The sequence below is a fragment of the Trachemys scripta genome, chromosome 5 (assembly GCF_013100865.1).
Source record: "Trachemys scripta elegans isolate TJP31775 chromosome 5, CAS_Tse_1.0, whole genome shotgun sequence".
In the NCBI taxonomy this organism is placed as follows: Eukaryota; Metazoa; Chordata; order Testudines; family Emydidae; genus Trachemys; species Trachemys scripta.
This window is the reverse complement of record NC_048302.1, coordinates 124932745-124945727: the sequence shown is the minus strand read 5'-3', so window position 1 is coordinate 124945727 and position 12983 is coordinate 124932745. Positions and strand designations below refer to the sequence as shown.

The 12983-nt window shown below is 40.6% G+C and overlaps 1 protein-coding gene across 4 annotated transcripts in view; it reads right to left on the bottom strand.

Annotated features, from left to right (window-relative positions):
* Positions 1 to 12983, bottom strand: part of SPON2 (spondin 2) — a 61427-nt gene that overhangs the window by 3901 nt on the left and 44543 nt on the right. For 2 of the 4 annotated variants that reach the window (XM_034772609.1, XM_034772608.1), the window contains exons 3-9: positions 11657 to 11777; positions 10140 to 10347; positions 3802 to 3865; positions 2889 to 3115; positions 2290 to 2513; positions 1319 to 1510; positions 611 to 785 (exon numbers count right to left, since the gene is read on the bottom strand). In XM_034772609.1, the coding sequence (XP_034628500.1) occupies positions 611 to 785; positions 1319 to 1510; positions 2290 to 2513; positions 2889 to 3111 (814 nt within the window). In that variant the 5' untranslated portion in view covers positions 3112 to 3115; positions 3802 to 3865; positions 10140 to 10347; positions 11657 to 11777. Of the gene's footprint in view, positions 1 to 610; positions 786 to 1318; positions 1511 to 2289; positions 2514 to 2888; positions 3116 to 3288; positions 3338 to 3801; positions 3866 to 10139; positions 10348 to 11656; positions 12049 to 12983 lie in introns of those variants that run through there. The other 2 variants (XM_034772610.1, XM_034772607.1) reach the window with 2 other exon arrangements.

Sequence of the window (12983 nt, the reverse complement as noted above, 5' to 3'; positions counted from 1 at the left end):
TGCACAGGATTTGGGGAGCTGAGAGTCTGACAGAGTATCCCTTTCACACAGGACTGGTGGTTCTGTGGAAGTTCTATGGCTTGAATAAGACATGTGGATCTAACCCAAATCTGCGGATCCCTGGCCAGACATGAAGGCTTCCTCCCTCCCTCTCCCCATGTTTCTTTCGGTATCCTCTTCCTATGACATTTGGACTAGTTTATTGTCTTTATTGTTATTGTGGTCTCTGGTCTCTGTCACAGAGGTCCCAATTCTAATCTCACCTACGCTATGTTTACACTTGTGTAACTCCATTGGCTTTGGTAGAATGACTCCCAATTTATGCAGGTGTAAGTGATATTAGAATTAGATCCAGAGTACAGAGGAATAGTTAATGCTGTTCCACAAGGAAAAGGGTACAAAGAAATATAATGATCAGCTGCTTTTTGACTGGGGCATGCCCCCGTTTTCTCTGCAGTTGCTGAAGCCTGTAGCAGGAATATTCCACATAACCCTATTCTCTTCCACAAGGCTTGCCAGATTTGAAGTTTTCTAAAATTTTGCTTCTCTCCTTTGCTGCTCAGTGAATGGGAACAAAAGGATCTAGTTGATCAAAGTACTAACCACTTACCTGAGACAGAGTCATCTATTTCATTGCCTACCGCAGTCAGGTTAGGCTGAGGACCAGGAAGACCCAGCTGGTTTCTTTTAAGTTTTACAATGGTTACTCGAGCAATAGGTGGCAAACTTTTTAGCTTGGGATAATAAAATGAGTTTGCTGGGTGACTTGGAGAGGAACAAGTGATCTATAAATTAAAAATAAAAGGAAGTTTATAGAAATAATATTGCCATGTTAGTAAGGATAGAAATTTTAAACAGAATATCATGTCTTAATTATATTCCTGGGCAAGTAAAACTCATATGAATTGGGGGTGCACAGTCTTTATGCACCCGAGACCCACAAAAAAGCTGTTTTTTCTTGTCATGAAGATAATCCCACTAACTTTTGTGGAAGGATTCTGGGACTGAGATCACACAAGAAATTGTGACTATTTTTGGATGGAGATACTGGATGGAGGGTAGTCAGCATGCACAATAATGCTTGGAGCAGGTTGATGGAGGAGACAAGAAGTTGTAGGTAGGGAATGCTGGCAGTGGCAAGGATACAGACTGGGGAATAATGGGTGCTGTAGTAGATGTGGTATTGTTATAAGGGGTCACAGAGGGTGCTGTAGTAGATGTGGTATTGTTATAAGGGGTCACAGAGGGTGGTGCTTCAGCTTCTCTATTCTTTCCCACTCCCGCAAGCACTATATGTATACAACATACACACACTTACCTCTGTAACAGTATCCTGTGGAATAGTGGCAAAGTTTGGTGAGGAAAATGTGAAACCACTGTCTGTTCCAGCATCATATGGAAAAAGTTCTACTGTTTCTTGTTCTTTCCAATGATCTCCCTCACATAGATTTAGACTGTCAACACCCACAAACCAATCAGGGCTGGGCACAATTCGTACAACAAAAGAAACCTAGGAAGTGAAAGAAAAACATCATAATAGTATCAGAGGGGTAGCCGTGTTAGTCTGAATCTGTAAAAAGCAACAGAGGGTCCTGTGGCACCTTTGAGACTAACAGAAGTACTGGGAGCATAAGCTTTCTTGGGTAAGAACCTCACTTCTTCAGATGCAAGTAATGGAAATCTCCAGAGGCAGGTATATATCAGTGTGGAGATAACGAGGTTAGTTCAATCAGGGAGGGTGAGGAGCACCTCACCCTCCCTGGTTGAACTAACCTCGTTATCTCCACACTGATATATACCTGCCNCACCTCACCCTCCCTGATTGAACTAACCTCGTTATCTCCACACTGATATATACCTGCCTCTGGAGATTTCCATTACTTGCATCTGAAGAAGTGAGGTTCTTACCCACGAAAGCTTATGCTCCCAGTACTTCTGTTAGTCTCAAAGGTGCCACAGGACCCTCTGTTGCTTTAAACATCATAATAATTAACAATCACCTGCCAGTCTCTACAGGCTTGGATAGCAGGAACTTCAGGGTCCGATTTCTAGTATAACAATGGGTCAGACATATTTCTGACTATTTTATTTGAGGGTTTCTAAAAGAACATATTCCAGTATGCTTTTTTATTTGATTTTATGTTCATAAAGTTCTTTAAAACTGGATTATCTTAGCAATTCCTTGCATTATAGTGGTAGCTATCAGTGGCATTTCAAATATCTCCTTTTGCATCCTACTGGCATAAAACTAGTAAGCAACCCTTAAAATGAAAATGTAAATGTACGTACTAAGGAGTGTCTTGAATGTGCTTCTAATTCCGCGAAAGTTTGTCCTGTACCACTGGAAATGGCAGGAGCTGAGAAGATTCCATGCACACTTTGAATTTTTTCTCCAGCTGCTTCTATTTCCTTCATTAATGTCCATGCTTCACCCTTTTCAGCAAAATCACGCACACCATTGCTGGCATATTCATCCTTTTTCCACATGTTATAGTCAGAACTATGGGTAACACCTATTTAAGGGAACACATTGCTCAATATAAAAGTCTGTTTTGGATTATCGTAATTGCTGCAGTTTCTCTGTTTTATTTCTGATGTGGAACAATTTGGGTATTTACCTTTAGGATTTTCTAAAACCTTTAGCTTATCACTGTTTACTTCAGCCTTAGCCGATTGAAAATTGAAGCCAATTGAAAATCGTTGTAGATTCTGTAAGTATTTTGGATGCTGCAAGTTCTGTATGTTATTGTTTATCTGTCAAGCAACATTAGTTTTGACTTTCATTTTACTAAAGGGAATTCTCAATAAATTCAAATAAAGAACAAAAAAAAGTAATCACAACTGTAGAGAGTTTTATCTGGTCTTGACACTGTGCACATTTCACTTACCTAGCAAGGAAGACCACTGTGCTGGAGGCCTATAAAGGGGATACTGCTTAGGGAAAGCAGCCTGACTCCATTTCCCTACAAAGACTATGCTGTACTTAGCAACTTCCTCTGCTGTGCAAACAGAATCATCACCCACAGGCAGGCAGCTGGTATAGCCTAAAATTGTTATAAGCAGTGTCCAGATAACTTTACAGGAACTGCAGCCAAGCATCAGGTTTTCCATTTCCCTACACATGGAAAGAAAAAAAAGTGTCCATGTTAGCCTTATTAGTCACTGTAGATTCAAAACTGAATAACTGTAACCCGATGAAATTTAATATAGCGTAAGTTTTGAACTAGAAGAAAATACACATCCAATGCATTTAAAAACTTAATGCATCTAAGAACATATAGGACTTACAGAGTTGAAGTTTCCATGCAGTATGTTACAAAGCTGTAACTCTATCTCTGACAACTGTTTTTAATGGAAAATAAAAAAAATATCTTAAACTTGTTCATGGTAATGAGTTTGAGGAAACATGTTTTTGATTTTCTTTTAAAATCTTATTAGAATCTTGAATTAATTAGACTAGTAAATGTTTCTGTAAAAAATAATGATACATTTATTATTTTAAAGATAAAATTAAATTTAAAAAGCATGGAGAAGTAACATAAAAGTTGAAGCAGAATTTTTAGAACAGATTTAAAGTCAAATACATTACAAATATAATTCATTACTTTGCGATCATATTTGCTATGAAAAAACATTTAAAAATTAACATAATTGCAAACATCCTTGCATCAGACTGAAACTCAGTTATTTAAAATCCCGCTTTTTAAATGCTTTTGTCCTTAGAGAAAACTGCATAAACATAATTGAAACACTAATAGTTGTATAATACAGTAATTCATTAAAAGAGTTTTGAGTACTCACTAAATGTTTCCTCTGGAGCTCAGATACGGTGAGAGCACCTGCTTTTGCTGGCAGCTGAGCTGTTCTGCAAGAGAGGACAGTAGGAGTCTTGCTATTTATGCCTGAAGAGGGTCCCTTTGGTCCAACAGTTATCGTAACCTTTAGACTTTCCAGTTTAACAAAATGAATTCCATACTGTAGCTTGATTTTTTTTATGCACGACCAGAATCTCCTGGAAGCCAGTTACTTCAGGTTGCTATTAGAAAATTGTGATGCTGACTAGACACAGAATGTTTTTTAAAATTATCTTAGATTATTACTAACAACTCAGGTTTTCTGGTGACTGTATAGTTCTCTGCACATCTTATTAATGCTTCTAAGCTATAAAAATGAACTGAGTCCAAAATTAAAATTGTTCTGGTGGAAATGCTTTAAATGAGAAGCATATTTCCTTGTACGTTTTATTGTCTGACAGATGCTCCTTCCAAACATTTACAGAGAGTGCTCTCACTCTCACATACCATATGTACGTGTTCAAATAAGAAGGTGAAAACAGCTAAACAAATCTAGGGAAAGAGACTTAAATCATTTTATATAGTCACACATATCTACCCTGCAAATACGGATTAATTTAAAATAGAACAGTATATATCTTTGTTGTCAACAATACTGTACACTGTATGATCAAAAGGCTCTGTAATATTTTGGTTTATTTGGAAGGTGTGTTTTTTGGACGCTTCTTTGAGATTTTTCTTAGCTGTCTCCCCTTTAAAGTAAAAAATCCTAGATAACCATCTTAGTAGTAGTTAAATCATATATATTATTTAATGAAGTACTTACACTCACATCACTAAATGTATTTGTTTTCTATGCAAAAAGCTATAGATACCAGGTACAGTTAAGTTAAACAGCTAATACTCATTTTTAATTATTTCCCCACTGCCTTTCCAAATGCCCTTAGGAAAAAAGGGTTTGTTAGAATGCCTGGAAGTGTGACTGATCAAGAGTCAAGTACACATCATGAAAAATGACCTGCCAGGAGACCTTCCCATTTCAATTGTGGGGTATCTAGCTTGAGCATGTCCTCTGATCACAAGCATTAGAGCATGGGACAAAGGCAATTATTCCTCAGGTAGCAATACCCCAGTTATTATGGGTTTATATTCTGAAAGGAGGCTTGCAGACAGCCAGTTTTAGCTTAAAGGCACTACTAAAACTAGGGATAGATTGCCCCTTCCATGGGAAGGGGGAAGGAAAACTGAAATTTGTGTCATGAAGCTTACCCAGATTATTCTGCCTGGGGGTTTATAATGAGGCAGCTGAACAGAGGAGGTGTCAGCCACCAGTACCCACAATTCCTGAATATGTAGATGGATTTCATGAAATTCACTGGAGGCTAGGGCCATCTGTCCATGGTGTGATCCAAGGACCTCTTGATGCTGACTGGCAGAGGGCACAGAGGTGCATAAGGGTTACAAGGAACCCCTGGATCTGATATTTACATTCTAGTTCACCAGTGGGTGTCGTGTAAGGTTCTTCTTCGATTGATTGCAAACGTGTATTCCACAAAGGTGTGCACATGCCTAGTGCGCCAAAAGTCAGAGAACTTTGCTGAGCAGTATCCGTTGGGGCGACACACATGCCTTTGGAACCCCATAACCTCTCCCATGGCTATTTAAGGGCCACACCACCCCAACTCCCCTCAGTTCTTTCTCACCACCAGAGCATTCTATGTGGTATAGAATCATAGGATTGGAAGGGACCTTGAGAGGTCATCTAGTCCAGTCCCCTGCACTCATGGCAGGACTAAGTATTATCTAGACCATCCCAGACAAGTGTGTGTCTAACCTGCTCTTAAAAATCTCCAATGATGGAGATTCCACAATCTCCTTGGGCAATTTATTCTAGTGCTAAGCTCATGTTTTGCTATCTCAGTACTTTTTCTGTGAATGCATGTGCATAGTTATAGAAAGTTACAGTAGTACCCTTAGTATTTAGTTAGTAGTCATTTAGTTAAGGAGAATTTAGCTTGGTGCAATGCCGTCGCCAGGTTTTAAGCACTGCCTGTTGTGTGGGGTGGTTAACCCTAAACACTCGGTACTTATTGTGCCTTGGAGATCCTATGCCCAGTCCAGAGCAAGGTCAACAAACTCTTTGGTAATCTCGCCTCCCAAGCTGCCCAGGCTGGAGATACAGACTGATGTTGCTTCATCTGAACTGGTTCATCCTGAACCATTGTTCAGCAGCAGGTATTGATGCAGGAGATCCGATTGGCTCTATTTTCTTCCTCCTCTTCCTCACCAGATGATTCCACAGTGCTGGATTTGTGTCTGAGGATTGTAAGTGTTGTCAAGAACTCGTGAGGCAAATGGGTACAGGGCATTCAGGATGAGTTTGTTCAGTAGAATAGCCATAAATTGGTGGACATTATTCAACTTTCGGCACCAGGGAGGGTAGCTCTCTCTATAAATAAACCTATTTTGGAACCCACAAAAGCCTTGTGGCATACCCCAGCTTCCTTACCTCCTAGAGCGAACCATTCAGGTAAGTGGTACTTTGTCCCCATGCAGGGATATCAGTGTTTTAAGTCCCATTTGGCTCCTAACTCTCTTCTTGTAACAGTGGCAAATGAGAGGTTGTGAAAAGGGAGGTATAAGTTGACACCTAAAGAAGTCTAAGGGGTTAGATTTAATGAGAAGGAAGATTTATTGTATCTCCTCACTATAGAGATGTGCATTGCTAATCAACAGCCTAATCAATAATAATACGTATTATCAACATATGACTTTGTCAACTGGGATGCGGTGTCCAAATTTACATATAAATTGCCAGAATCCTCCAGGGAAGAGTTTAAAGCCTTAATTGTGAAAGATCATCTAGTTGTTAAGACCTCACTGCAATCAGCACTGGATGTGCTGGACACTTCCTCCAGAACTATGGCCTCACTGGTAACAATGAGAAGAGCCTCTAGGCAGGGCCAGTTAGACAGGCAGAACTGCAGAGTCTCAATGCATGTAGGGAGGAGGGGTTTAGATTTATTAGGAACTGGGGAACTTTTGGGAAAGGGGGAGCCTATACAGGAAAGATGGGCTCCACCTAAACCAAAATGGAACCAGATTGCTGGCACTTAACATTAAAAAGGTTGTAGAGCAGTTTTTAAACTAAGGGCTGGGGGAAAGCCGACTGGTGCGGAGGAGCACATGGTTTGGACATCCCTTAGGAGAGGGATAGAGAATCTCTATGTCCTAGTGAGGACGAGAGGATGGAAAATGATAAAATACAGGCAGGATCTGATCAGAAACAGTCAAATAAAAAAGAGCCCCATTCAATTACATCGTGTAATGGCAGACAGCTAAAAGGAGACAAGTTTTTAAAGTGTTTATATACTAATGCTAGAAGTCTAAATAATAAAATGGGTGAACTAGAGTGCCTCGTATTAAATGAGGATATCGATATAATAGGCATCACAGAAACTTGGTGGAATGAGGATAATCAATGGGATACAGTAATACCAGGGTAAAAAATATATTGGAAGGACAGAACAGGTTGTGCTGGTGGGGGAGAGGCATATGTGAAAAAGCATAGAATCAAATGAAGTAAAAATAATAAATGAATCAAACTGTACAATAGAATCTCTATGGATAGAAATTCCATGCTCTAATAATAATATAGCAGTAGGGATATATACTGACCACTTGACCAGGATGGTGATAGTTATTCAGGGAGATCAGGGAGGATATTAAAATAAAAAACTCAATAATAATAATGGGGGATTTCAATTATCCCCATATTGACTGAGTACACGTCACCTCAGGATGGGATGCAGAGATAAAGTTTCTTGACACCTCAAATGACTGCTTCTTGGAGCAGCTGGTCCTGGAACCCACCAGAGGAAAGGCAATTCTTGATTGATTCCTAAGTGGAGCACAGGATCTGGTCCAAGAGGTGACTATAGCTGGATCGCTTGGTAATAGTGACCATAATATAATTAAATTTAAAATCCCTGTGGCAGGAAAAACACCACAGCAGCCCAGCACTGTAGCCTTTAATTTCAGAAAGGGAAACTACACAAAAATGAGGAGGTTAGTTAAACAGAAATTAAAGGGTATAGTGCCAAAAGTGAAATCTCTGCAAGCTGCGTGGAAACTTTTTTAAAGACACCATAATAGAGGCTCAAGTTAAATGTATACCCCAAATTAAAAAATATAGTAAGAGAACCAAAAAAGAGCCACTGTGGCTAAACAACAACATAAAAGAAGCAGTGAGAGGCAAAAAGGCATCCTTTAAAAAGTGGAAGTTAAATCCTAGTGAGGAAATTAGAAAGGAGCATAAACACCAGCAAATGAAGTGTAAAAATATAATTAGGAAGGCCAAAAAAGAATTTGAGGAATAGTTAGCCAAAGACTCAAAAAGTAATAGCAATTTTTTTTAAAGTACATCAGAAGCAGAAAGCTTGCTAAACAGCCAGTAGGGCCATTGGATGATCGAGGTGCTAAAGGAGCACTCAAGGATGATAAGACCACTGAGGAGAAACTAAATGAATTCTTTGCATCAGTCTTCACAGCTGAGGGTGTGAGGGAGATTTTCAAACCTGAGCCATTCTTTTTAGGTGACAGATCTGAGGAACTGTTCCAGACTGAGGTATCATTAGAGGGGTTTTGGAACAAATTGATAAATTAAATATCAGTAAGTCATCAAGACTCAAATGTGAAATTGCAGAACTACTAACTGTAGTCTGTAACCTATCATTTAAATCAGCTTCTGTACCAGATGACTGGAGGATAGCTAATGTGACGCCAGTTTTTAAAAAGGGCTCCAGAGGTGATCCTGGCCATTAGAGGCCTGTAAACCTGACTTCAGTACCCGGCAAACTGGTTGAAACTATAATAAAGAACAATATTGTCAGACACATAGATGAACATAATTTGTTGAGGAAGAGTCAACATGGTTTTAGTAAATGGAAATCATCCCTCACCAATCTAGAATTCTTTAAGGAGGTCAACAAGCATGGGGACCAAGAGGATCCAGTGGATATGGTGTACTTAGATTTTCAGAAAGCCTTTGACAAGGTCCCTCAACAAAGGCTCTTATGCAAAGTAAGCTGCCACAGAATAAGAGGGAAGGTGCTCTCATGGATTGGTAACTGGTTAAAAGATAGGCAACAAAGGATAGGTATAAATGGTCAGTTTTCAGAATGGAGAGAGGTAAATAGTGGTGTCCCCCAGGGGTCTGTTCTGGGACCAGTCCTATTCAACATATTCATAAATGATCTTGAAAAAGGGGTAAACAGTGAGGTGCAAAATTTGCAGATGATACAAAATGACTAAAGATAGTTAAGACCCAAGCATAATGCGAAGAGCAAAAGGATCTCTCAAATCTGGATGACTGGGCAACAAAATGGCAGATGAAATTTAATGCTGATAAATGCAAAGTAATGCACATTGGAAAGCATAATCCCAACTATACATATAAAATTATGGTGTCTAAATTAGCTGTTACCACTCAAGAAAGAGATCTTGGAGTCATTGTGGATAGTTCTCTGAAAACATCCACTCAATATGCAGCGGCAGTCAAAAAAGCAAACAGAATGCTGGGAATAATTAAGAAAGGGATAGATAATAGGACAGAAAATATCATGTTGCCTCTATATAAATCCATGGTATGCCCACATCTTGAATACTGTGTGCAGATGTGGTCACCCCATCTCAAAAAAGATATATTGGAATTGGAAAATTCCAGTTCAGTAAAGGGCAACAAAAATGATTAGGGGTAGGGAACGGCTTCCGTATGAGGAGACTGGGACTTTTCAGCTTGGAAAAGAGACTGCTAAGTGGAGATATGATTGAAGTCCATAAAATCATGACTGGTGTAGAGAAAGCAGATAAGGAAGTGTTGTTTTCTATTTCTCATAACACAAGAACTAAGGGTCACCAAATGAAATTAATAGGCAGCAGGTCTAAAACAAATAAAAGGAAGTATTTCTTCACACAATGCACAGTCCACCTGTGGAACTCCTTGCCAGAGGATGTTGTGAAGGCCAAGACCATAACAGGGTTCAAAAAAGAACTAGATAAATTCATGGAGGATAGGTTCATTAATGGCTATTAGCCAGGATGGGCAGGAATGGTGTCCCTAGCCTCTGTTTGCCAAAAGCTGGGAATGAGCAACAGGGGATGGATCACTTGATGATTACCTGTTCTGTTCATTCCCTCTGGAGCACCTGGCACTGACCACTGTCTGAAGACAGAATACTGGGCTAAATGGACCTTTGGTCTGACCCAGTAGGGTCATTCTTATGTTCTTATGTTACAGAAATCTGCCATAGCTCCCAAGGTTCAACAAAGTATAGAGGACTTTACCTTCAATGATCAGTTCTTGTTTTCCAAAAAGACTAATGAGATGCTGCATTCCTTTAAGGACTCTCCAGCCACTGTTTGTTCATTGCGGGTTATACCAGAAGTTAAGAGTCATCATTATGGAGCTCAGCAACAGCAGCAGCAATACTGTCAATATTCCCAGCAGTACTTCAGGCAGATGGCTTATCCTGCTAGGCAGCAAGACTTCTCCCTGAGGAGATACAAGACACAAAGGAGAAGGCCCTCTGGTTCCAACTTCAACCAACAACCGGCTCATCCTCCATCAACTTTGGACAAGCTGCCAATGTGACTCTCCTCTCAAGGGCAGCATACCAGTCGTCAACTTCCTGACCATATTGCCTCCATTTGGGAACAGGCTGTCCCACTTCTACAGTACTTGGGAAACAATAACCACAGACAAATGGGTCCTAAGAACTGTGATCAGGGGATGTGATCCAATTCTTGTCCATCCCCCCCTTCCCACTCCTCTACCCTGTCCCTTTTCAGGAACCCCTCTCATAAGTCACTGCTTTGTCAGCAGATTCAGACTCTGAGATTCAGGATCCATAGAAGAAGTTACCCTTCAGTTTTGGGAAAAGGGAGTCTACTCATGTTATTTCCTGTTCCCCAAGTCCAAGGGAGGGCTGAGACCTATTCTTGACCACTGAGGTATCAACAAGTACATCAAATATCAGATTCTGTATGGTAACACTAGCTACAATCCTCCCTGCATTGGATCAAAATGACTGGTTTGCCATCCTCAATCTGAGAATTCCTACTTCCATATGGTGATTCTCCCAAGCCACATGAAGTTTCTTATAATGGCAGATCAACATTATCAATACACAGTCCTCTGCCCCATGCATATTTACCAAATTCCTGACTGCAGCCACAGCCTATCTCAGGAGAATGAGGATTCATGTCTTCCCATACCTGGATGATTGGTTAGTGAGGGCAAGTTTGAAGACCAAGTCCTTAAACTTCACTTCATGCTGAATCTCATCAATTTATTGGGACGATTTTGAACAGGGGAAAGTCAACAGAAAAAAATTGAGTTCATTGGGGCCGTACTAGACTACAAGTTGGAGAGCTTTTCCCCTGCACAAGTGATTCCAAACAATTCATCACCTGTGTCTGTCCCTCCAATCTCATCATTCAACTACAGTCTGTGTGCCTGGGCATAAGCGTTTATTTAGTCCACCATGGGAGATCCACTTCAAAGCTGGTTAAAATCTATCTGTCTATCTCTGGAGTTCCCAGTCATTGGACAGCTTTGTCCGAGTGCCATTGGTGATCCCGGAGTCCCTAGGGGGATGGACAGATCAAAACAATGTATGATAGGATATATCCTTTGCTCGTCCTCCACCAATCAAGACTACAGTTACTGATATCTCCATAATAGGTTGGAGACTGCATCTAGAGACTTTGAAAGCTCACTTCAAGCAGCTTTGTCAAGAAGCAATAAAGTTGTGGCTTTTTTTGCATCAAGGAATGCATTATTCTCATGGCTGCCCACTTACCAGGGGCCAGAATCAGTTGGCTGATCACCTCAGCAGGAATTTCTCCCAGAATCATGAGTAGCCCCTGAAGTGCAGTGTTCTGAGGCTCATCTTCAGAGAATGGGACATTCTGTCTGTTTACCTGTTTGCAATGAAAAACAAGAAAAAAAAAAACAAGAAGTGCCATCAATTTTGGTCACAAGCAAGTCTCAGTCCAGGCTCTTTAACCAACACCGTCCATCTGAATTGGGGATCAGCACTGCTATATGCCTTCCCCCCACAATCTGCTCATCCTGCAAGTTATTCTCAAACTGAAGCAGATCATTCCAAACAGATACTCATTGTGCCAGCTTGGCCAAGACAATGTTGGTTCTCCAAATGTCATAGTCTAACTGTTCGGCCTCCCACACCTCTTCCCTTCCTTCCTGACTCAACACCATGATCAGACACCCGACACTGAACACTCTGTACCTCATGGCATGGAATCTGTGTGTTTAGATGGGGAGGAAGGTTGATGTTCAGAAGCACTTCAATTAGTCCAATTTAATAGTAGAAAACCCGCTACTATCTCTCTCTATTCTGCCAAGTGGAAGTGTTTTTTAGTTTGGTCCAGTCTCAGGGAATTCAGCCAATGCTAGCCTGCATTCAGGACATTTTGGATTACCTGATACATTTTAAATCCTCAAATCTGTCTCTCAGCTTGTTGAGGGTCCACTTAGCAGCCATCTTGGCATTCCATCTTCCAATCCAAGGGAAGTCAATTTCTTTTAACTCCATGGTACTCTGAAAGAAGCAGTTCAATTGTGGGACCTCAACACTGTACTAACTGTCCTCATCAGACCTCCATTTGGCCCCAAGCAAGTTGTTCTCTGTCCTTTTTTCCAAAAGACAGCTTTTCTTCTTGCCATAATATCCACAAGGAGAGTAAGCAAACTGCAGGCTCTAACAGCAGGGGCTCCACGTACACAGTTTTTCATAGACAAAGAAATAGATAAGTTCATGGAAGATAGGTCCATCAAAAAACAGTGACTGAGGTTAGAGCACGGATGGAGACTCATGGCCCCCCAGAAATGACAATTGACATACATCAAGAAGGCTGGTTGTAGGCTCTGGTACTGATGCAGGTACCATTGAGACCAGCTCCAACTAAGATATTAGACACTCTACCTTAGAGACAGCCTCAAACTTTGTTGGTATCAGTGACACCAGAAGTCTATGCAGTAGTATGAGATTTCCTTTGCCTTTTGGTTCTGGACTCCCTTTTGCTGCAACAGGATTTGACTGGGATTACATAGGTGCTACAGTTGGTATCACAGCCAGATGACCTTCTGGCACCATCAACATTGCA